This window comes from Dermacentor albipictus, unplaced genomic scaffold (assembly GCF_038994185.2).
Source record: "Dermacentor albipictus isolate Rhodes 1998 colony unplaced genomic scaffold, USDA_Dalb.pri_finalv2 scaffold_11, whole genome shotgun sequence".
Taxonomy (NCBI): domain Eukaryota; kingdom Metazoa; phylum Arthropoda; class Arachnida; order Ixodida; family Ixodidae; genus Dermacentor; species Dermacentor albipictus.
Window position 1 is genome coordinate 6220202 of NW_027225565.1, and position 22810 is coordinate 6243011.

At 44.2% G+C, this 22810-nt stretch overlaps 1 protein-coding gene across 1 annotated transcript in view; it reads left to right on the forward strand.

Annotated features, from left to right (window-relative positions):
• The window catches only part of LOC139051390 (histone acetyltransferase KAT5-like), a 107151-nt gene that overhangs the window by 54422 nt on the left and 29919 nt on the right, over window positions 1-22810 (forward strand). The window contains exons 11-14 of the mRNA XM_070528410.1: window positions 2777-2839; window positions 6664-6804; window positions 13981-14061; window positions 20235-20324. Coding sequence (XP_070384511.1) covers window positions 2777-2839; window positions 6664-6804; window positions 13981-14061; window positions 20235-20324 — 375 coding nt within the window. The remainder of the gene's footprint in view (window positions 1-2776; window positions 2840-6663; window positions 6805-13980; window positions 14062-20234; window positions 20325-22810) is intronic.

The window sequence follows — 22810 nt, forward strand, 5'->3', positions numbered from 1 at the left end:
ATAGCTCTGACTGACACAATCCTCTCCTAAGTGATACATTTTATTTTTGCAATGCACTTTGACTTGAAGATGCCTTTTATTACATACTGTTACTTTTGTCTACCGTATATACTCGTGTAAGGGCCGCCCTCGTGTAAGGGCCGCACCCCAACTTTGAAAGCGGATATTTCGAAAAAAAAAAAACAAAAGTTCAAAATGTCCCGCCAGAAAAGTGTAGTTAGTTCATTTACAGCCAGATGGCGCTGCACGCTTTTCCGCTTTTATTCTACTTCCGCCGACGCGCCGACCACGCTGTTGACAGCGCGCCGCCATATTTGCCTTGTGCGGCCTCTTTGTTGGCATCGTTCCTAGCATCGTGTCGATACGTTGGCAGCGCGACTTCAGATCGGTGTCGTCGGTGTCACTTTGTTGGTTGTAGTGAACCCTGCAGAAGCCAGCGCACGTGACGGACGATGGGCCGGCATCTGAGATCATTCACTGCAGCATTTAAGCTGCAAGTGATTGACTATGCCGAGGAGCACGGGAAGCGGGAAGCTGGACGAAAGTACGACGTCGATGAGAAGCGCGTGCGTTACTGGATGAATCAGAAAGATGCCCTCGCCGCTACTAACAGGAGCCGAAAGGCGTTTCGCGGGAAAAAGTGCAAGTACCCGCAACTCGAAAGCGAGCTCGTCAACTACGTCGTCGACACACGAAGGGACGGCTACGCCGTATCGACTGACATGATACGCGTCAAAGCCCTCAGCATCGCTCGCCACATGGAAATACCCCCGGCACAATTCAAGGCAAGTCGGGGCTGGGCTACGCGGTTTATGAACCGTAACCAGCTTTCTATTCGGCGCCGAACGACGATTTGCCAAAAACTGCCGCGCGAGTACGAAGACCACGTCATTAAGTTTCATCGCTTCGTGAATGCTCTCAGGAGGGAGCATGAATACGACCTGTCCCAAATTGGGAATGCGGACCAGACACCTGTGTGGTTCGATGCACCGGAAAGCACCACAGTGGATTTAAAAGGTGCGAAAAGTGTGTCTGTGCGCACGACTGGTGCAGAACGCCAAAGGTGCACTGTGATGTTGTGCATCACGGCAGACGGCAGGAGGCTTCCGCCGTACGTCGTATTTAAAAGGAAGACTCTCCCAAAAGAGAAGTTCCCTCAGGGAATCGTCGTACGTGCGCAAGAGAAGGGCTGGATGTCCGAGGAACTGGTCGTTGACTGGATTAAGACCGTCTGGGCAAACAGACCTGGAGGGCTGTTACAACGGAAAGCCCTCCTTGTTTTGGACAGCTTTAGGGGCCACTTGACCGACCGCGTCAAGAACCGAGTTGCCGCAACTCGTACGGACTTGGCCGTCATTCCCGGTGGCCTGACGAGTGTGCTGCAGCCGCTCGACGTATGCGTCAACAGACCATTCAAAGTGGAATTTCGCCGATGTTACTCTGAATGGATGGCTGGAGGCGTCCACGAGAAGACCCCTACAGGACGGCTGAAGCGGGCGTCGCTCCAACAGGTGTGTGAATGGATTTTGAATGCGTGGCGTGCCATGTCAGTAGAAGTAGTTGCTAAAAGCTTCAAGGTAACGGGAATTTCGAACTCCATGAACGGCACCGAAGATGACCGTCTCTGGGAAGACGCGGACGCCGAGGCGAGCTCCTCCGAGAACGAGGACAGCGAAATGGAATCCGAATAAAAACATTTCTGGCATGTCATTTGTGACTCTTGCACTCTGCTACTGTTGCATAAACAGTACAGACCTTTGGCCTGTACTGCCTGTACTAAATCGGCCTGATTCGTGTAAGGGCCGCACCTAGCAAAATTTTCGAAGAAAAAGTGCGGCCCTTACACGAGTATATACGGTAGGTATTAAACGAGAAGAAAGGGGGTTAACCGAGGGGCCCGATTTTTCATTAGTCATATCATAAGAAGCCAACAAACACTGAGACCAAGGACAACATAGGGGTAATTACATGTGCTTAATAAATGAAAGAAAGAAATGATGAATCAATGGAAATTAAAGTGAATGAAAAAACAACTTGCCACAGGTGGGAACCGAACCCACAACCTTTGCATTTCGCGTGCGATGCTCTACCAATTGAGCTACTGCGGCGCCGTTTCCCCATCCACTTTCTTGGGTATTTATGTTTCGTAGTAGAATCCTGGGAGTGTTAGCCAGCACCACCACTCGCAGACCTTGGCAACGGATGTGGAACGTCCTTTTTGTCGCAACAGTCACGTGTACGTGATTTTTTTGGGTGAAGGCAACTGGTCAATAAAGTCCCGCATGCTACCTAAGGCATCAATGTTGCCGAATTCGAGACCCTCGTTATGTAATAAACGAGAAGAAAGGGAGTTGACCGAGGGGCCCGATTTTTGTTTAGGTATGTAATTTATAGGACTGGCTTTTTAAAAAAACATGGAGAGTCAAATGGGCTGTTATGGGAAACACGAACAAGTTTGGGCTAACTAGAACACTCAATAATTTCTGCTTTCATCACTTAGTATGATGTCATCATTATGTCAGCTTGCATGCCTGATAAGGACTACACTATATATTTGGCAGCCTGATAGTATGTAGTGGTGAGAAATCTATAGATCTTATCATTCAATAGATTTAGATGTTTTTTTAATTTGAATGAGCAATTTTAGTGCATTTAGGAGGCCGTAGATGTAGGAAATAGCAAGGTGTTACCAAAACATTTTTACAGCACTGGTTGCTGTTTACATAAGGCACATTTATCTGGAAACATTACAGAATGGTTTGAATTTGTCTTGCAGGTGGAAGTGTCTTCAAAAAAGACTGTTGGAAGAAAGAGGAAAGCCCCTGCCAAAGAAGTTGAGGCAGGTTTATTTTTCAGTTTATGGCTTAACTGAGTTGTTCTTGCGGACAGAACTCATGGTTCTTGGCTGGTTTTTTGTTTGTTGCTTGTGTTCTGTATTTGTGTTTCTTAGATGTTTTTTTTTTTATTTGCGCTCAACTTGGCCTCATTATTCTTGACAGTGCCATGGTAACTTCATGTACATGCACGTGCAAAAGTGACTGTAGACCCCCAGCCTCTTTCAAACTGCAATGGGGCATCACCTGACATAAGAGTTACGTAAGTGTCTTGGGGGCCTGTGCAACATCCTAAAGTAGAAATGATGTTTTTGCTTGTTGATGCATAACTGGGGGTCAAAACTAGAATGGTGGGACTGTTACTTTTGCACACAAGAATACATGACTGCAAGAGTGTTGGCAAAATTATCACAAGTGCATCCCTCCTGCACCTATGCTGCAAGATGGACAATAGCACTGTGTGTCTGTCATTCCTTATGTCTATGTCCCCATGTTCTTCTACACTTCATTCCTATACAACCTAAAGGCTTGCATAGATATTGCATTTCAACCTGTAAGTAGATATGCTGGTCAAATACAGTTAAACCTCGAAATAACGAAGTCGGCAATTTCCTTCACTATATCGAAATTTCATCATATTGAAATTCTGCCTTTTGTGCAAATAAGTACTGTCGTCGATGGATTTTTCTTACACAGAAGGGGCCGCAAACATTTCCGAATTATCAGGCAAATAATGAAAGTGAACTTGGGGATGTATTCTGCGACAGCCACTTCAGCGATTCTATCGCCTTCGCATGATGTAGTGCTCAACCAGCCAATCAGTGCATGCCTGACGGCATTACTATCGTAAAAAGTAATTGTTGCAGCATACGTCTCTTTAATGAGAAAAAATTCATTTTGTTAAATTTTAAAAATACCGTATCTTTCTTCGCTAACCCTCAAATTCAACAAAACTATTATTAGGGAGTTTTAGAATAGGGGCCCCTATAGTTTGGGGCCCCAAAGAGCTTTGCGGGTGTTAGCGTTGGGGCACGTAGGAGTGAAGAGTTTTAGAATAGGGTTTTACGTTTGCAGATAGCGTCTTGCGTTGACAGCGCCACTACGGCGTCAAAGAAAAGCTATTAGAAATAATTAAATAAAATATACCATTTTATGATAGGAATAATAATTTTGACTTGCGTGTATTCGCATTTAATTACAATTTAGAGGCTATTCTGTAAGTAGCAAACAATTAGTTGCGTTTAGTTTTGAGCAAACCAACTTTACTAGCCTTCACCAGCCAAGCTTAGCCGTATTAGGCCTACGAGCCATAAAATCCACAATCGAATTCAAAATCCGTGGCGTCTAATGAGTCAATCTTCATAACACATGCTAGTTGAGAGAAAGCGATAACCGCAGTCACTTCTCCTAGCTTGCGAACTTCACGCGTTACCGCGAATTGAACCCAGTTTGGTGCTAGGTTAGAGCCGTTGATTCGATGGGTGCCGCCATGTTTGCCGACGCAATACTTTTGGGGCCGCTATTTGGGCTCCCGCTAAATCGGTGAAATAGCGTTCCCAACGCAAAACCCAAAGGCAGTTTGCGTCTAGCGCATGCGCAGTGGCTTCGACGCTATTTCTTTGGGGCCCCAAAAGGTTTGGGGCCCCTATTCTAAAACTCTCTATTGACATGGCATGAAATCCTATCACACAGTTTCATGCCACATTGACGATATCTTCACATTGGCGGTATGAAGCGAAACCAGCCATGCTTTTGCGATCACTGCTGGTGGTGTCGCTCACAGTGGGTTGACGCTATCATGAAAAGCGTTGGCAGCAGAAATGAATGCTTCGTCTGCCTATCGCTTCAACGCATCGCCCAAACTCATTACACAACCTCCAGCACTAGACACGCGGGAAGGCACCACACGAGGCCACGCCATCTCAGCTCGCCCAGTGTTTGCACGCATGGCAGATTACCTGTAAAACAGGGTGCGCAGGCTGCTTAAGTGCTCGTGCACACTGACAGCCATGCGCAGCCACAGTCGCACTACAATAGAAGATGTGTGCCAACCTGCCACCCTCGTGCATGTTTTATAACTTTACTGAGAGCTCACTCCCCTCCTTCTTTCTCCTTGCTCACGTGGGAAGACAACTCTCACCAAGCTACCATCCTTTTCGGCTCATCCTTGCACGCTTTCACTCCCATCTAACGCACACAGCGCACAGGGTGCTGTAGGATTTTATCACACTTGGACTTTATACAGGACATGACGCTGCTCCACTTTGGCAGTTGCTCTTGCTCGTATGGCACATAATTTAAGAGGTGTGTTCACAAGCAGCTGCGTGTAATTCAACCATTTGACCATCTGTGTCCACGAAAGTTTCCATTTATTGTCTCGGGATTCCTTTGGGCAGCAGTGAAATTTCTTTATATTTAATGCATGTATAAACGCACTTTCTTACATTGCTGTTCAAAATACATGTTCTATGGCCAAGTAGTGACAAACAACTAAATGCTTTGTTATATCGAGAGTTTTATTGTGCACTTGAACCTCGTTGTAACAAAACACTGTGTAACGCAATAATTGGTTTGGTGAAGTAAATGCAATTCCCCTTGATTTTTCCTTAGAGATCCGTTTATTTTAAACATCATTTTAACGGAGTGAAATTGTTTTATCAATGGATATAACGAAGTAGATTTGTCTCTTAAACCAAAAATACTGACTGTTGCGCTCCGAGCACATCGCTTTCCACTGAGTTCCGCACTCGTTCAGCGTGGCAGTTCAAAATTCCCACGTCGAATATGCTGTCAAGCAGCACTGGCCTTTCTCATCGACGCATGTAGCTGCACGCAGGGTGGCCACACACAAGCAGCACTTCTTTTTATATTGCACCTCTCTCACTGTAGCAAGTAGCTGGCGAAGCTAGGTGCACCCTCCGAGATTGCCATCTCTGAGGCCACGCCTATGTGCACTGCAGTACATATCCATGATGATGCTTGCGCATGGTGTGGTAAAAACTAGTACCTCTACAGGGAGAGAGGTTTTTAGGCAACCACAACAACCTCTCTCTCACTGCGACGTGCCGCGCTGTGCTGACACAGCTAGGCATGACCACTGAGATTGCATGAAACCGGCATGAGCCAGCCAAGGTAAGCTGCTGTGCTCACACAGTGGAGCTGCAGGACCATGGGAAAACATATGATCAGATAGTTTGGCTTTCAAAGTCTGAACGCGTCTGTGTATATGTCCGCATTTCTGACCCTGTGCTAGGCTTTGTTGGCCATATACTTCGAAGTGTTTCACGACAATATGAGGGAGCCAAGTGGAAAGCAGAAGCAAAAGATCGTCACATTAGAACATAAGGGCACTATCGTAATGGCTGTTGCGTCAGGTGCTAAAAAGTCATGTGTTGCACATGCTGAAGAGTCTTTTGCTTTGTTTTATTGAATTTTCATCTGATACACGGCTGCATATAGCGGTTTCGCGGGTCACAGAGCCGCAGTTTTCTTTGCATGTTTAAGGTTATGCATGCCATTGGGCATATAGTGCAGAAAATGACAGTAGTCGGTATAACGAAGTAACACATATAACAAAGTAGTTTTGGCTTCTCCTTCAACTTTGTTATAATGAGGCTCGAGTGTATTAAAGTTTGCTATATCAAGATTTTCTTGTACACTATTTTTTTGGGGTTCTTGGTGTCTTATGAAGGAAAAGAATGTTTTCAACTAAGTGTCATAAACTGGGCACATATCTTTACAAAATTTACACTACTTCTTGCCACAGACTAGTTCAGGCATGTGCATTCCTACTACACTTGGAAATCACTTCCTCTCTTTGGCCGTGCAGGTTAACCCGGAAGCGTCAGGCTCACGTACAGGAGGCATCACGACGGCACAGATTGACGTAGTGTCGCAGGTGAAGAACATAGCCATGATTGAACTGGGCCAGTATGGCATCAAGCCGTGGTACTTCTCCCCCTACCCAGAGGTAGGTTAGAGAAGGGACACCCACACAGAGCGCTATGTCATTTGTGGGCAGCTGAGGCATCGAGTTGTGCCTAGAGATTGCGTTGTGCTCATTTTGGGCACAATATTGACTCTGGCAGCATTGTGAACATTGTGAACCACTCCTCGGAAAGCAAAAAATTCCAGCAAGCAAATTTTGCTCGGCAGAAGATCGGGCCGATGCCCATGGCCAATTAAAGAGTGGACAGCCCGATCTCGGCCATCTGGGTAGAGCTGGGCTTGGTTTTCGCAAATGGCCAGCCCGTTTGCTAACTACCAGTAGGCGTCCGACAAACGACACTGGGCTGGTGTCATGTCCACTGATTAAATTATCGTGGCCACGTTCGGCCAACATACGGGCCAATGACTTCACAACAGCAAGAGCGTGGCTTGTCTGCTGCCAGAGTTCTTCTGCCAGTGCTCATATTTAGCATGTTTTTTTTTTTAGTTGTGCATACCGGGCGCATTTTCTTATGCCAATTTTTTTTTCCAGGCCCCTCATCGCATATACCAGCATATTCTGCTTCTTCAACTGGGTTACCTGAACTGGTGGGCATTGCATTCTGGATAAGTCGCAAGTGCAGAAGCATTCAATTGAAAAAATTGCTCTAATTATTTCATGAATCACTTTAGCACACATGTTGTAATGGTAGAATTAGGGCCTGCCAGCATGCAGGACTTATTCAGTTGGAACCGATTCTGTAGCTAGAACCAATTTTAAGATATCGATATACGATATGATATATATCGATAAGATATACGAAGTCATTCATTAAAATCGGTTGATGTCCTAATTACTGCCCTTAAACATTGCATATATCCAGAATTTAGCAAGAAAATAGCCATGGCGCCAAGGCATTTTTGCCACGCACTTTGACGTATATGTTGAAACTAATACTAGTTACAAGATTGGTTCCAACTGATTAGACCCTGCATGTCAACGGGCTCATTTCCACCTTTACAACATCTGCACTAGAGTTATTAATAAAAAATATAATTGGCACAGTTTTGTCAATTAGCAACTTCTGCACTACTACTCATTTAGAAAGTCATGTCTGCCTTTTTAAGGTAAACCAAACAAAGAAGCCAAAGTCTGGTATCTGCAACAAGAATGTAAAAAATATTGTTTGCCATAAGGAAAGTTATCCTGTATAATTTTCTATTTAATTCATGCATACATTTGTGTCTTAAAGCGCACTATAGAATGTGAGCACAAATTTGCAGACAAATTATCACTACAGTAGATTTTTTTGTTGACTTTTATTGAACTGTTTAGATACAAACACAGCAGGAATCCGAAAACTTTGTTCTAACTGCTGTGATAGTAGGTTAGTGCTTGGTTTAAACATAAGATATGAATTAATGACAGTCTTGTATAGGCATTTGAAAATATCCTTCCTTGAATTGCATAAGCCCGTTCGCAAGAGAACTGTGCAGCCTTGACTCTTGACTGCTTCTGCAATGATCCCGCTCTGGCATCTGAAATAGTAAAGGCATGTACTATGCTTCAGAAATGGAACATGTATAACTATTTTTGGGGGGGCTGAATATTGGACCAGATGGTTGGTAGTCTCAATAACTCTTTAATCATTGTACATACGAACAGGTTCTGACAAATCCATGATTTTTCATGAGAAACAAGATACATGCACACGCAGTCTCACATTATTTAGCCTCAAAATAGGCATAGCAAAAATAGACATGAGCTGGGCAAAATTTGGCTTTGTTCAATTTATCTTACGGGCACCACCATGACTGCACCGTACATACATCGTGCGCACGGCATATATGCAGCGGACTCTCTTTAGACAGCACCTCGAGGGACCAGGGAAATTGGTTATGTTTATCAGGAGTTCCATTTACTGAGAGACAAACCTGAATACAATTGCATGAATACGAAACCAACCAACCATGAGGATAGTGTTCCATTTAAGAGGCAGTTCCGTTTAAGCGATTTCAGTTTATCGAGATTCTACTATATAAGATGTGCAACTTATGGCTAAATGTGGAGATCTGTAGGAAGTGAAAATCTGTAAGCTTTTTTATGTTTCTTCGGGAGCACACTTGTGGCATGAACAGTACTCTTCTCTATACTATATTTGAGTTTTGAAGTAAATCTGCATAACACAAAAGTAGTGCCAGCGGGTACCAAGACATGTCAAGAAAAGATATTTAAACCTCTTATGACAGCTTTGACAGTCAGCCTCTTATCACAACACTTGCCTCCTTGTGCTGAATGCACTAAATGTAAACTAGGAGGTTGACAGTTGCATTGCTTTCTTCAATGCCAAAATCATGTGCATCCCCTCTGGGCTAGTAATGAGCATACACCGGCTTACACATATGGAAAGTTTAACTTTCAGTCTTTGCACCCCGTTAGATGCAAATGGTTCATGCATCAGCTCCTGTCACACTTCCCACCTTTCTTCCACTACAAAGCTGCATGCACATGCCAGGAATCAAAGCACGGAAAGACTTGCCACTGAGGCAACAAGGAAGCAGGCTTCCAGTCCACATTCATCCAGTTGGTTCTAAGAGCGCCAAGTTGTCATCATCGTCGCCATTCACAAAAGAAAAAAAAATTCGAGGCCTCTGACAGCCGATCACAAGGTGTCCAGGCTCTTGGCAACGGAAACAGACAACTGATTTTCTAGCCTCAAACACTTTTTCTGCTTTTCTTTCACTGTGGTGTTATTTTGTCCTGTATTATTGATCGGCATGTCTCTTGTTCCACCTCCAGCTTGCTCAGTATGAAAGGGGTGCCTGTTTTCCTCTTTGCTGAATTTAGTGAATGGCCTGACGCGTTTTCTCAGATTTGCGACATGTAGCGAACTCATCTAGCACTGCAGCTTGTTCCAAGCCCTTTTTGCTCGACCTATCTTGAATCCGCAGGCACATCTCTTCGCTCAAGGACCCATAGAACTGCTCCATACAGATTAGCTCAACAACCTTGTCGTGACAACCAAACGCATCTTCCCCTTTTAGCCGCCCAGTCAAATTAGCTTATAAGTGAAATCTTGAAAAGACTCACCCTGTGAAAACGGCGGTGGAAAGCCTTCGCTGAGAGCCAATATTTCCTTAGCAATGCAGCTTTTACTTTCTGATAGTCATCTGCATCGCCTCTCGTTACCATTCCAATTATTTTGGTTGCTTCTGCAGGAAGAACGGCCAGAATCTGTTGCGGCCAACTCTCTAGTGCCAAGCCGTTTTTCTCGCAGGTTCATCCAGAAGTAACAAGAAACTATCCCATGTAATCGTTCACCTTGTATGATGGCATGAGATCCCTTATTTTCACTCCTGCTTCACCTGAAAGTCTTTCATCCATTGAGAGGTTATTTGCTGATTGCTTGGCCAGATCCTGCTACTTGTCTAGTTCCTTTAGCTGTAGTTCGTGAGCTCTCTGTTCCTCTCGTTCCTTTCTTTCTGCAGCTTCATTTTCTGAGGCATTTAGTTCAGCTTTCTCAGCTCCTTTCTCTATCTCTTCCCATGCTTCTGAAATTTCATCCCCAAGAGCCCTGCACTTTTCAATTGCCTCGATAAGCTGCGGCTTTGACTTTTCCTGACTTCAATTCCCAGCTCTTCGCAAAGTAATAACTCTGGCTTCCTTCGTTTGCTCAAATCCATGGTCAATCCTGAACGAGAACTTTCTTACTATGCTGTGACAGGAAGATTTCAACAGGAGCCTGCACATACAGAAACTAACACACACACAAGCTAAAACCTGGCAAAATCTCAGAGGTGAAGTGCTCACCATTCTGCTGAAGCCAGGACAAAGGGTGAGTATACCATTGCTGCCAACCATCTGATGCAGTCTTGACCGGGTGAGGTGGGTGTTCACTGCAAGAATCTTGAGATGAAGGCGGGCATCGCGAAGATGAAAAAAAAAAATGGAAAGAATGTATTCCCTTCATTGGTACATGGTTGTGCCTCTATTCAAGTCTCGAGCGGTTCTGCCTAACACGGGCTCCAGGATGGCCTTAATAAAATAACTCCTCACGGGCTTGTGGTAGTTGATGTCTCCTTGGGAAACTTAGGGGAACTTGTGGTAGTGTCAGTGCCTTTATCAGGCAGTCGACGACCTCCTCCCTTTCGTGTCTTCTCCTTTGGGTCCTCCCCTTTGTGTCTGCTTACAGTGTAGAGGGGTGACGCTTTTTTGCGAATGAGGAAAATTGCCTTCACACAGGAAAGCAAGCGGGAATGTTTCCCACGTGACTTGGGAGGTTGAATTCCAAGACGATCATAACAGCCTCTCGGGGATGAGGGCAATTACTTCGACATGGGAAAGCGCGCTAGGATGTTTCCTACATTTGAGAGGCCGATCATAGCAGTACACATGCATTCACATGGAAAGCACTTGTTTAGTTCCTAAAAACTACATATTTTGTGCTTTTGATCTGTTGACAGAAGTCCCGATTAGGATAAAAGGGTTTAGTCCTCTTGAATCTAAATTTACTGAACTGGCTGGTATGGGCTTTCCCTTGCACTTGAACTAGCGTATTTGTTGGCGCCTGTTGTTGCTGTCATCATGGCAAAAAGATGTTGGGGACCTCAGCAGTTTGGCTGTATGCTGGAGTGTTGTCATGTTAAAGGAGCCTTGTGGTCACATCATGGTGGTTTGCATGTGGCTGCCTGAACATCGAGAGCGTCATTTCGTTGTCACTATCTTCATCATGTCATCATGCAGGAGTAGTTAAATGCTACAGCTGTAATAAACTATGTTCTGAAGTCTCAATAGGTTCACTATAGGTTGCCTAAGGGTGCTCTCTGAAGAAAGTGAGCTTCCTGCCATCATCATTAATAATTGTCCTTGCTCTGATTGTTGTCATTGTCGTCATTCTGGTTGCTGTCCTTGTTACGTTCTCGTCAGCAGTGGGACAGCTATCGCCATTTAGTTTTATCATGTAAAGGTGGCCTAGGCCATCCATATCGTGGCGTTTTCTTTTATGCAGGCTTTACGTGGCCTCTTGTGAACATACTTGCGCAACAATAATTGCAATAGATGATGCATTTTCACAATTTCTCGCTGGAATGCATACACGTTTCAAATCTTTCTCAATCTGGCCGTCAATGAAAGGTGGCTTGTGTGAGCCAGTGTGTGTACTTATTTCAGAGCATGCCATGTCATATGCCAGAAGTCCATTTCATTTCTGGTTCAGATGAGTTCTCAAAATCGCCATTGTATCTTTACACTTCCCACAAGCATTTCTCAAATGAAATAAATGCCCATATGGGACACATACTGCCTAAAAATTTGCGAGCGCTCTTCTCACCACTGACAAACGTCTGTCCAACAAAGCAAGTGTAACTGCCCCAAGTATTTGTGAGTAGCATTGCTTCTTTCACAAAGAACACCAGTGAACGGTAAGGTGCACCCGCTATTGCAGACAAAAAAACTTGGTCATCACTGAGAAACTTATCCTTGGTCTACTTGTTTTTACCTTTCTATGTTTACATCTTGCTGCAAGAAGCAAACTCCTCAAAATTTGTAACATAAGCAAGATTTATTGAATGACTGTACTGTAGTGATTGACTAGTTAAAGGGCCCCGAAACGGTTCGGACAAATTTTGTAGGTGCATAGGGTACAGCTTAAGTAGAGCATTCGCACCACAATTTAAGTGAAGCATTACGTATTAATGGAGTTACAAGCGATTAGAAATTACCCTCCTCCCTAGCCATGCTTTTCCTCCTCAACTCGCTCGCCGAGCGAGCGGCGCTAAGCTCCGCCTTCACTGGTCCTGCGTCGCGATGCGACGTCACATCGTCCACTTCCGGTTGTTGGAGCATGCCTCCTCCCGCGCGAGACCTCTCCGCTGGCCGTCGACCGAGAGCCATCGAAGCAGCGTGCGTTGCGAGCATTCTGTCGTAGCGCCGAAGGCGTCCGGTATTCCGGTAACCACAGGCAAGCTGGTCATTTCGGCAAATGACTGGAGGCATAAACTCAAGCTGATGAAGGAACTTAGAGTAGAAGAACCTACTCTAACGACTCCGTACGTTTGTAGAAAATCGTCAAAATCGTTTCAGGGTCCCTTTAAGTACTAGGAATACTTGGATGTGACTGAGCTATATCTCATGCGATTTCAATCAAGCCAGCTTCAAGCCTTCCAAAGTGAAGGAAAAATGTAGCTGGCATCAGAGAGGGTCACACTCTCCTCTTGTGGGTCCTCTACAACATGCAGCACCACAATGTTCAGTCAGCATCGTTACAAATGTATGCTCTGATCATTGCATTTTTTTGTTAACAGTATTGAACCTTAGTGCACCTTTAAAAAGTCTGTGAAGAGCTTTAAATTAAAGGCATATCTAATGCCATGGCTGGCTCAGAAAAAGACTGCTAAACCAAGCCTGCGCATTGGCGAGAAGTAGATGTGCACCAGGTGCAGGGCATGCCGCATGAACAAATATATTGTCACGTTGTAGTGGCAATGAGGAAAACAGTTGCAAAACTGTCAATAGCTTAACTAACTTTTTATTGGGTGAGCCTGTAGCCACAAAAGCAAGTTAGACTCGAAGCACAGCAATAGCGGCGAACACAGTCTGCGATCGGTGGAAATCTGATCTGCAGACCAAGCACATCGGCTTTTTTACATGATTCATCAAAGGTTCCAGAATAATCGCTGGTGCCTATGTGTCTTCCACAAAGTACTACACAATTCACGTCGCGCATACAGTCGGATTACTTAAGGTTCGGTGAGAACATACAATGGATAGAGCCATCGATAACATTCGAGAAACTTCTGATACTTGCAGGCACGTCCTGCACTGCGTGGTAATGTTTGATCTTTGTTAGCCGGGGAAAAGCGGTCACCCGAGAAAGATAACCAAGCACACGTGTCAGTGCGCATATGTCAATATAAAAACAATGCCATTTGCTCTTTCGGTGGTCTGCCTCGATTTGAGGGCCACACCATGCCAAGGTTGCGACAAAAATAGTCCGTATTACGCCAGTGCATATATAAATTTTTTTTTTTTTTCACATAAGGCCTGCATGTTTTCTTTTTAGGACTTATTTAGGCCTGAATTAATTTTTTATCAGTGTGCAGGAGATTTCCAGACAGCATAAGATACTGTGATTGCTGTTTGAAATGTTAGCTTCTCCTGTACTTGCTTTGCTTGTTACCGTGTAGTGGAGTTCTGCATTGCACTTGCCTCTCATTTCAGGAACTGGCCAACACTTGCATTTACTTGTGCCAGTTCTGCCTCAAGTTCACAAAAAGTCGAGCGTTACTCAAGAGACATTTGGTGAGGAAACCTTTTGACTTGCCATGAGGCTTGTTAGTTGTTTCGTGACAGATTTCCGCATTGTTTTTCATGCAGCTTCACAGTTATGCTGTTTATCATTGTAAGAAGCTTTCTTTCTTTGTATTATTGCTGCATGCATATGGCATGAGAGTGATTAGCTGGTACTTCAACTGGAACTCAAGCTTCAGCTGCCAGGTATCTAGAATAAGTGTGTGTGCTAGAGTAGGGTTTAAGCATACCTTATAACTAAGGGTGGTCCACCAAGGACCACCTTAGTCCAGCTGGTGCTTCTGGATTTTATTGCCATGCTAAGTTGTATTTGACCTGGCTCTCTCCCCCTTCTCCATTAATTTTCCCATTACTTTCCCCACCCCAAAATTTACAGAAGTAACCTCGCCACACAGATTCAAATTAACAAAGCCTTTGTACATTTCATGCATGTTTCAGCTGTATCTGCTGAAATGTGCATTCGCCGGAAGCATTTGGGCTTCCTCCTCATGGGGTGGGGTCCTCAAGGCGAGAGAGATTAAGAGCCCATTAATTAGAAGTTGGTTTGGAATAGTCTGTGAAAGTATAATGATGTCCATCAATTAGGCTGTGGGCACAGGTTGTAAACTTGTAGCCATGGAAAAATTCAAGCCTCCTACTGTCCTCTGGCATTATCTGATATGAATGGGTCTTTTCCTACTGCAACATGTTTTTTAAACAGTAGTTTAATAGGGCTTTTATTGTAATCTTTGATATTTCTATTTTCTTATGTTCAGTATTCCTGTATAACAACAAGTCACTCACGAAGAGACATTCGAGCCTAAATTGGCATTGTTTCACAGATATATGCACTGTAACAAGGTTTACTGACCATGAGCCCATGGCAAGCCTATATTGTGTTTCATGCATAGCAGGCAGCCCTCCTGAGGCCAGAGAAGCTTCTTGCAGCCGTGACACCAAGAAATAGTGTGTCACATGAAAGATAAACATATGCATTATGTAATTCGATATTACATAAACCTCATATTTTGATGTTGTAAAATATTACATAATTATTACATAGAAAGTGTTTTAGACCTAAAACCTATTTACTACTAAATGAGCGCAGCCACATTTCTGTGATCAGCATCCACAATGCACCACTTGTACTCTCGACAACAGCATTGCACATTGCATACGCGGAAGCACAAAGGGGCACGTATAGTATGCGATGCACTCTAACTTAAATTTTGCAACTTGTAGTTGCCATATATGAAATTGTTATTCTGTAGAAAGCGTTGCAGATTGAAATTGCATTCTAAAATGACTTCTGTGACGACACTACTTGAGTAGCTTCTGCTGTGTATGAAGCAAAGTAAAGTAAGGTCCTGGACTGAGCAGTTATAACCAAGCAGAAGCACGAGCTACAATGCTGAGGCTTGTCTTTTTCATTTCAATAACCAAACAGCAGCAGCAATGCTTTGGCTTTCTTCATCATTACAGTATAACTTCATTATTAGTTCATTGCTGAGGACAACATAACAAGGTGGTAGTCATTTAAAACATTAAGTCAGCAAATTCTGAATTTAAGAAAGATTGCCTGTGTGTTCAATATGGGATGCCTGAATTCGAACATAAAGAAGTTTTTTTTTTTTTTCACAACTTAACAATCATTTAGTGCTATTATTCAATTGACCTCCATAAATTCGACCCTTTAGTTAGCTGAAATTATGCTTTCCTGTGGAAAGAAAAAGCTTTTACTTCAAGGTTTAAACTTTCACTATCATTCTAACTAAACAGATTTGCTGGTAGTTAGATCCCAAGTTCTGCCTGTCAATATAGTAGATGGGCTGTTCTTTTGAGTAAACAAGTGTAGAAATGATCCCACAGCATCATGCAACTCTGTTGACATGCAAGGCAGATTTCAGTTGTCACGCGTTGAAACCAAGGTGCAGCGGTGGCGTAGAGGTAGAACACCCGCCTCGCGTGCAAGAGGTCCGTGGTTCGAATCCCGGTGCCGGCAATTTTCCACTGGATAAAAAAAAAGAAAAAAATCCGCGTGTTGATAAAATTGCACAAACAGGCCTGGAGTGAGGCCTGATTCCGGTGACCAGAACCGGTAACGCACTCCCTCACCAGAGCAGGATTGGACACCCTGGTGCAGTACTTGGCCACAACCTCCTATATGAACACAACAATCAAACCCCGGCCCTCAGTCCCCAGCAGCTGCGAAGCAACTGACCACGGCGGCGGTCAGACCTGCGACGCAGCAGAGGGTGCTAAGAATCACTGGCTCCGGACAGGCCGCCATTGGAATATGAACCTGGCACCGTTTATTGCTAGAACGTTATCTAGTGAAGCGAGTCTAGCAGTGCTATTGGAGGAATTAGAGGGCAGTAAATGGGATATAATAGGGCTCAATGAAGTTAGGAGGCCAAAAGAAGCATATATAGTGCTAAAAAGCGGGCACGTCCTGTGCTACTGGGGCTTAGCGGAGAGAAGAGAACTAGGAGTTGGATTCCTGATTAATAAGAATATAGCTGGTAACATACAGGAATTCTATAGCATTAACGAGAGGGTGGCAGGTCTTGTTGTGAAACTTAATAAGAGGTACATATTGAAGGTGGTACAAGTCTATGCCCCTACATGCAGTCATGATGACCAGGCAGTCGAAAGCTTCTATGAAGACGTGGAATCGGCAATGGGTAGAGTGAAAACTAAATACACTATACTAATGGGTGACTTTAATGCCAAGGTAGGCAAGAAGCTGGCTGGAGACAAGGCAGTGGGGGAATATGGCATAGGCACTAGGAATAGCAGGGGAGAGTTATTAGTAGAGTTTGCGGAACAGAATAATATGAGGATAATGAATACCTTCTTCCGCAAGCGGGATAGCCGAAAGTGGACGTGGAGGAGCCCGAACGGTGAGACTAGAAATGAAATAGACTTCATACTCTGCGCTAACCCTGGCGTCATACAAGATGTGGACGTGCTTGGCAAGGTGCGCTGCAGTGACCACAGGATGGTAAGAACTCGAATTAGCCTAGACCTGAGGAGGGAACGGAAGAAACTGGTACATAAGAAGCCGAATAATGAGTTAGCGGTAAGAGGGAAAATAGAGGAATTCCAGATCAAGCTACAGAACAGGTATCTGGCTTTAACTCGGGAAGAGGACCTTAGTGTTGAAGCAATGAACGACAATCTTGTGGGCATCATCAAGGAGTGTGCAATGGAAGTCGGTGGTAACTCTGTTAGGCAGGATACCAGCAAACTATCGCAGGAGACGAAAGAGCTGATCAAGAAACGCCAATGTATGAAAACCTCTAACCCTACAGCTAGAATAGAACTGGCAGAACTTTCGAAGTTAATCAACAAGCGTAAGACAGCTGACATAAGGAAATATAATATGGATAGAATTGAACGTGCTCTTAGGAACGGAGGAAGCCTTAAAACAGTGAAGAAGAAACTAGGAATTGGCAAGAATCAGATGTATGCGTTAAGAGACAAAGCCGGCAATATCATTACTAATATGGATGAGATAGTTCAAGTGGCTGAGGAGTTCTATAGAGATTTATACAGCACCAGTGGCACCCACGACGATAATGGAAGAGAAAATAGTCTAGAGTAATTCGAAATCCCAAAGGTAACGCCGGAAGAAGTAAAGGAAGCCTTGGGAGATATGCAAAGGAGGAAGGCAGCTGGGGAGGATCAGGTAACAGCAGATTTTTGAAGGATGGTGGACAGATTGTTCTAGAGAAACTGGCCACCCTGTATACGCAATGCCTCATGACTTCGAGCGTACCGGAATCTTCGAAGAATGCTAACATAATCCTAATCCATAAGAAAGGGGACGCCAAAGACTTGAAAAATTATAGACCAATCAGCTTACTGTCCGTTGCCTACAAACTATTTACTAAGGTAATCGCAAATAGAATCAGGAACACCTTAGACTTCTGTCAAGCAAAGGACCAGGCAGGATTCCGTAAAGGCTACTCAACAATAGATCATATTCACACTATCAATCAGGTGATAGAAAAATGTGCGGAATATAACCAACCCTTATATATAGCTTTCATTGATTACGAGAAAGCGTTTGATTCTGTCGAAACCTCAGCAGTCATGGAGGCATTACGGAATCAGGGTGTAGACGAGCCGTATGTAAAAATACTGAAAGATATCTATAGCGGCTCCACAGCCGCCGTAATCCTCCATAAAGCAAGCAACAAAATCCCAATAAAGAAAGGCGTCAGGCAGGGAGATACGATATCTCCAATGCTATTCACAGCGTGTTTACAGGAGGTATTCAGAGACCTGGATTGGGAAGAATTGGGGATAAAAGTTAATGGAGAATACCTTAGTAACTTGCGATTCGCTGATGATATTGCCTTGCTTAGTAACTCAGGGGACCAATTGCAATGTATGCTCACTGACCTGGAGAGGCAAAGCAGAAGAGTGGGTCTAAAGATTAATCTGCAGAAAACTAAAGTAATGCTTAACAGTCTTGGAAGAGAACAGCAATTTACAATAGGCAGCGAGACACTGCAAGTCGTAAGGGAATACATCTACTTAGGGCAGGTAGTGACGGCGGATCCGGATCATGAGACGGAAATAATCAGAAGAATAAGAATGGGCTGGGGTGCGTTTGGCAGGCATTCTCAGATCATGAACAGCAGGTTGCCATTATCCCTCAAGAGAAAAGTATATAATAGCTGTGTCTTACCAGTACTCACCTACGGGGCAGAAACCTGGAGGCTTATGAAAAGGGTTCTACTTAAATTGAGGATGACGCAACGAGCTATGGAAAGAAGAATGATAGGTGTAACGTTAAGGGATAAGAAAAGAGCAGATTGGGTGAGGGAACAAACGCGAGTTAATGACTTCTTAGTTGAAATCAAGAAAAAGAAATGGGCATGGGCAGGACATGTAATGAGGAGGGAAGATAACCAATGGTCATTAAGGGTTACGGACTGGATCCCAAGGGAAGGGAAGCGTAGCAGGGGGCGGCAGAAAGTTAGGTGGGCGGATGAGATTAAGAAGTTTGCAGGCACGGCATGGCCACAATTAGTACATGACCAGGGTTGTTGGAGAAGTATGGGAGAGGCCTTTGCCCTGCAGTGGGCATAACCGGGCTGATGATGATGATGATGATGAAACCAAGCTGGTTTTTTGCCACGTCATGACGAAGGGTTGTGCTAGTACTGTCATCACATAAAAGAGCTCTAACCTTTGTAGAGTTTTAAGTAGCAGGGAGCTGTGGGAGGCTGCTGCCATGCGCAGCTACAACCCCGAACTTCAGGAAGCTATCCTGAGGTGGGCTGAGGAGGCCTACCAAGAGTAGGATAACCTCCCTCGCCTTCTTCTCGCATCCCTTTCCATTTAAGATAGGATAAGTACCGTTGTTTATCTCTCTCTCTAGATGCCAACTAACAAAGAGATGATGAGTTCAAACTGTGCCGCATCTGGCAACATCTAAAATTGAAATGACATCTAGTAGAATGATCCTTTAGGCTTACTACAGGCAGTGCTTACCTGGACTTCACTTGTGTAGGTAGAAATTGTTATGTGATATTTTCAGTTAACAAATGATGATATCTCAATCCCACTTCTGTATGACCAGTACAAATCTAACATGAGATTAATAAAGCCATTCTGTGTTCTGCCAAGGTTTAATCAAAGAAAACCCGCTGCAGTAGCCCAGTGGCTACGCAGCTGAGTTCGAGATCACAGGTTCAATCTCGGCCGCGGCAGCCCTATTCCTGTTCCTATGCGGCAGAATGCAAAAACACTCGCATACCGTGCATAGGGTGCACATTGTTCCAGAGCTCCCCACTATGATGTCCCTCATAACCTCATAATCAGGCGGTGGTTTTGATGCGCAACCCCCTCCCCCCGCTCCCCACCCTCTTTTTTTCTTTAGTTCAGATGAATTGACTTGAGCAAGCTGTGTGTAACCTAGTTAGAATTGTCCGACTACACCTTGTCATTTCTTCCGATGTGTCATCTTGCTGATCAATATGTAAGGAGTAAAGGTATGTGTTCTATCCAGGAAAATGTGTTCAGAGTGTGGGAGGGAGTGTGTGGGGAACATTCAGTTTTTTTTTTTGAGCTGAGCAGAATCTATTTGAGCAATTGCTAGTTTAATTTTCTTGTGTGTGTTATACATAACTGTAGTGACAATGCAACTGCAATCTTCTTTCCTCAATCAGGTCAAATGCCAGTGGAAGCACCCACCAGGAAATGAGATATACCGCAAGGGTGCCCTCTCCGTTTTTGAGATCGATGGCCGCAAAAACAAGGTTTGATTTCTTGCTTTATTTCAAATTCATGTGCTGCTTGCACCTTACTTGTAGCGGTGCAGATCGAATGGTTGCATAGCTGTCTTCAATATTTGCTTGCCATTTATAATTAAACATCACTTTTAAATGCAAGAAAGCAAAGAAAACACTGTTTATCCAATCGTGCTGAAGTGCCCACACCTTATTTTTGTTGACGCTGTAGGCTCTAGCAGCCCCTGTAATTTATTAGTAGGGGTAGAGAAAGGCACCTGCTATAACAGTTTACCACCTGTAATTTTTCATCATCATCAGCCTGGTTACGCCTACTGCAGGGCAAAGGCCTCTCCCATACTTCTCCAACAACCCCAGTCATGTACTAATTGTGGCCATTTCGTCCCTGCAAACTTCTTAATTTCATCCGCCCACCTAACTTTCTGCCGCCCTCTGCTATGCTTCCCTTCCCTTGGAATCCATTCCGTAACTCTTAATGACCATCGGTTATCTTCCCTCCTCATTACGTGTCCTGCCCCTGCCCATTTCTTTTTCTTGATTTCAACTAAGATATCATTAACTCGCATTTGTTCCCTCACCCAATCTGCTCTTTTCTTATCCCTTAATGTTACACCTATCATTCTTCTTTCCATAGCTCGTTGCGTCGTCCTCAATTTAAGTAGAACCCTTTTCGTAAGCCTCCAGGTTTCTGCCCCGTATGTGAGTACTGGTAAGACACAGCTGTTATAAACTTTTCTCTTGAGGGATAATGGCAACCTGCTGTTCATGATCTGAGAATGCCTGCCAAATGCACCCCAGGCCATCCTTATTCTTCAAATTATTTCAGTCTCATGATCCTGATCCGCAGTCACTACCCGTCCCAAGTAGATGTATTCCCTTACCACTTCCAGTGCCTCACTACCTATCGTAAACTGCTGTTCTCTTCCGAGACTGTTAAACATTACTTTAGTTTTCTGCAGAATAATTTTTAGACGCACCCTCCAGCTTTGCCTCTCCAGGTCAGTGAGCATGCATTGCAATTGGTCCCCTGAGTTGCTAAGCAAGGCAATATCATCAGAGAATCGCAAGTTACTAAGGTATTCTCCATTAACTTTTATCCCCAATTCTTCCCAATCCAGGTCTCTGAATACCTCCTGTGAACACGCTGTGAATAGCATTGGGGAGATCCTATCTCCCTGCCTGACGCCTTTCTTTATTTGGGATTTTGTTGCTTTCCTTGTGGAGGACTACGCTGGCTGTGGAGCCGCTATAGATATCTTTCAGTATTTTTACATACGGCTCGTCTACACCCTGATTCCGTAATGCCTCCATGACTGCTGAGGTCTCGACAGAATTAAACGCTTTCTCGTAATCAATGAAAAAAAAAATTAAATTATGGGGTTTTACGTGCCAAAACCACTTTCGGATTATGAGGCACGCCGTAGTGGAGGACTCCGGAAATTTCGACCACCTCGGGTTCTTTAACGTGCACCTAAATCTAAGTACACGGGTGTTTTCGCATTTCGCCCCTATCGAAATGCGGCCGCCGTTGCCGGGATTCGATCCCGCGACCTCGTGCTTAGCAGCCCAACACCATAGCCACTGAGTAACCATGGCGGGTGTATTCAATGAAAGCTAGGTATATATAAGGGTTAATTATATTCCGCACATTTCTCTAGCCATATTCACCATAGCCATATTCACCATAGACCATATTCACCATAGTGTGAATATGGTCTATTGTTGAGTAGCCTTTACAGAATCCTGCCTGGTCCTTTGCTTGACAGAAGTTTAAAGTGTTCCTGATTCTATTTGCGATTACCTTAGTAAATAGTTTGTAGGCAACTGACAGTAAGCTGATCGGTCTTTAATTTTTCAAGTAATTTTTATTATTATAGAAATTATATGGACACTCCAGGCGAATTTACGCCATCACCTTTGCCGCGAGGTTCCGTATAAACTGACACAGCCAAATTTAAGGAAACAATATGCACTACTGTGAGAACCTGTTAAAATGTTGTGTTTCCTTATTAAGTGTGTTTCCCTGATAATTTTTATGCTTTGTGACTTGTTGCTTGCTCCTGACGTTTTTATGTAACGTTTTTTTTTTTTGTTCCTTATGATGACTACACTGACTCGTTGAAACAAAAAACATATGTCTTATAAATGTTTTTCTTTTTTTGTATGCTGTACCTGAATGTACACTTGCTTTTCTTGTAGCCCGCCTCCCCCCCCCCCCATTGTAATACCCTCCTTCGAGGGCCTTTAGGGGTATTGTAAATAAATAAATAAATATAGTTCAAGTGTGAAAACATTGCAGCCATGCGCCGTATGCTGAAGCTGCGAGTGACAGCGTGCGAGGGTGAGCCGAGAAGTATGGCAGCTTGGTGCGGCAACGTCTTCTGGTGCTCACAAGAAAGAAAGGCGAGGAGGATGCGCACTGTCTTCTCATGTGCGCAAGGGGGGGGGGGGGGCGGGGAGCGGGAGATGTGCGTGCGCTAGGTGGTTTTGGCTAG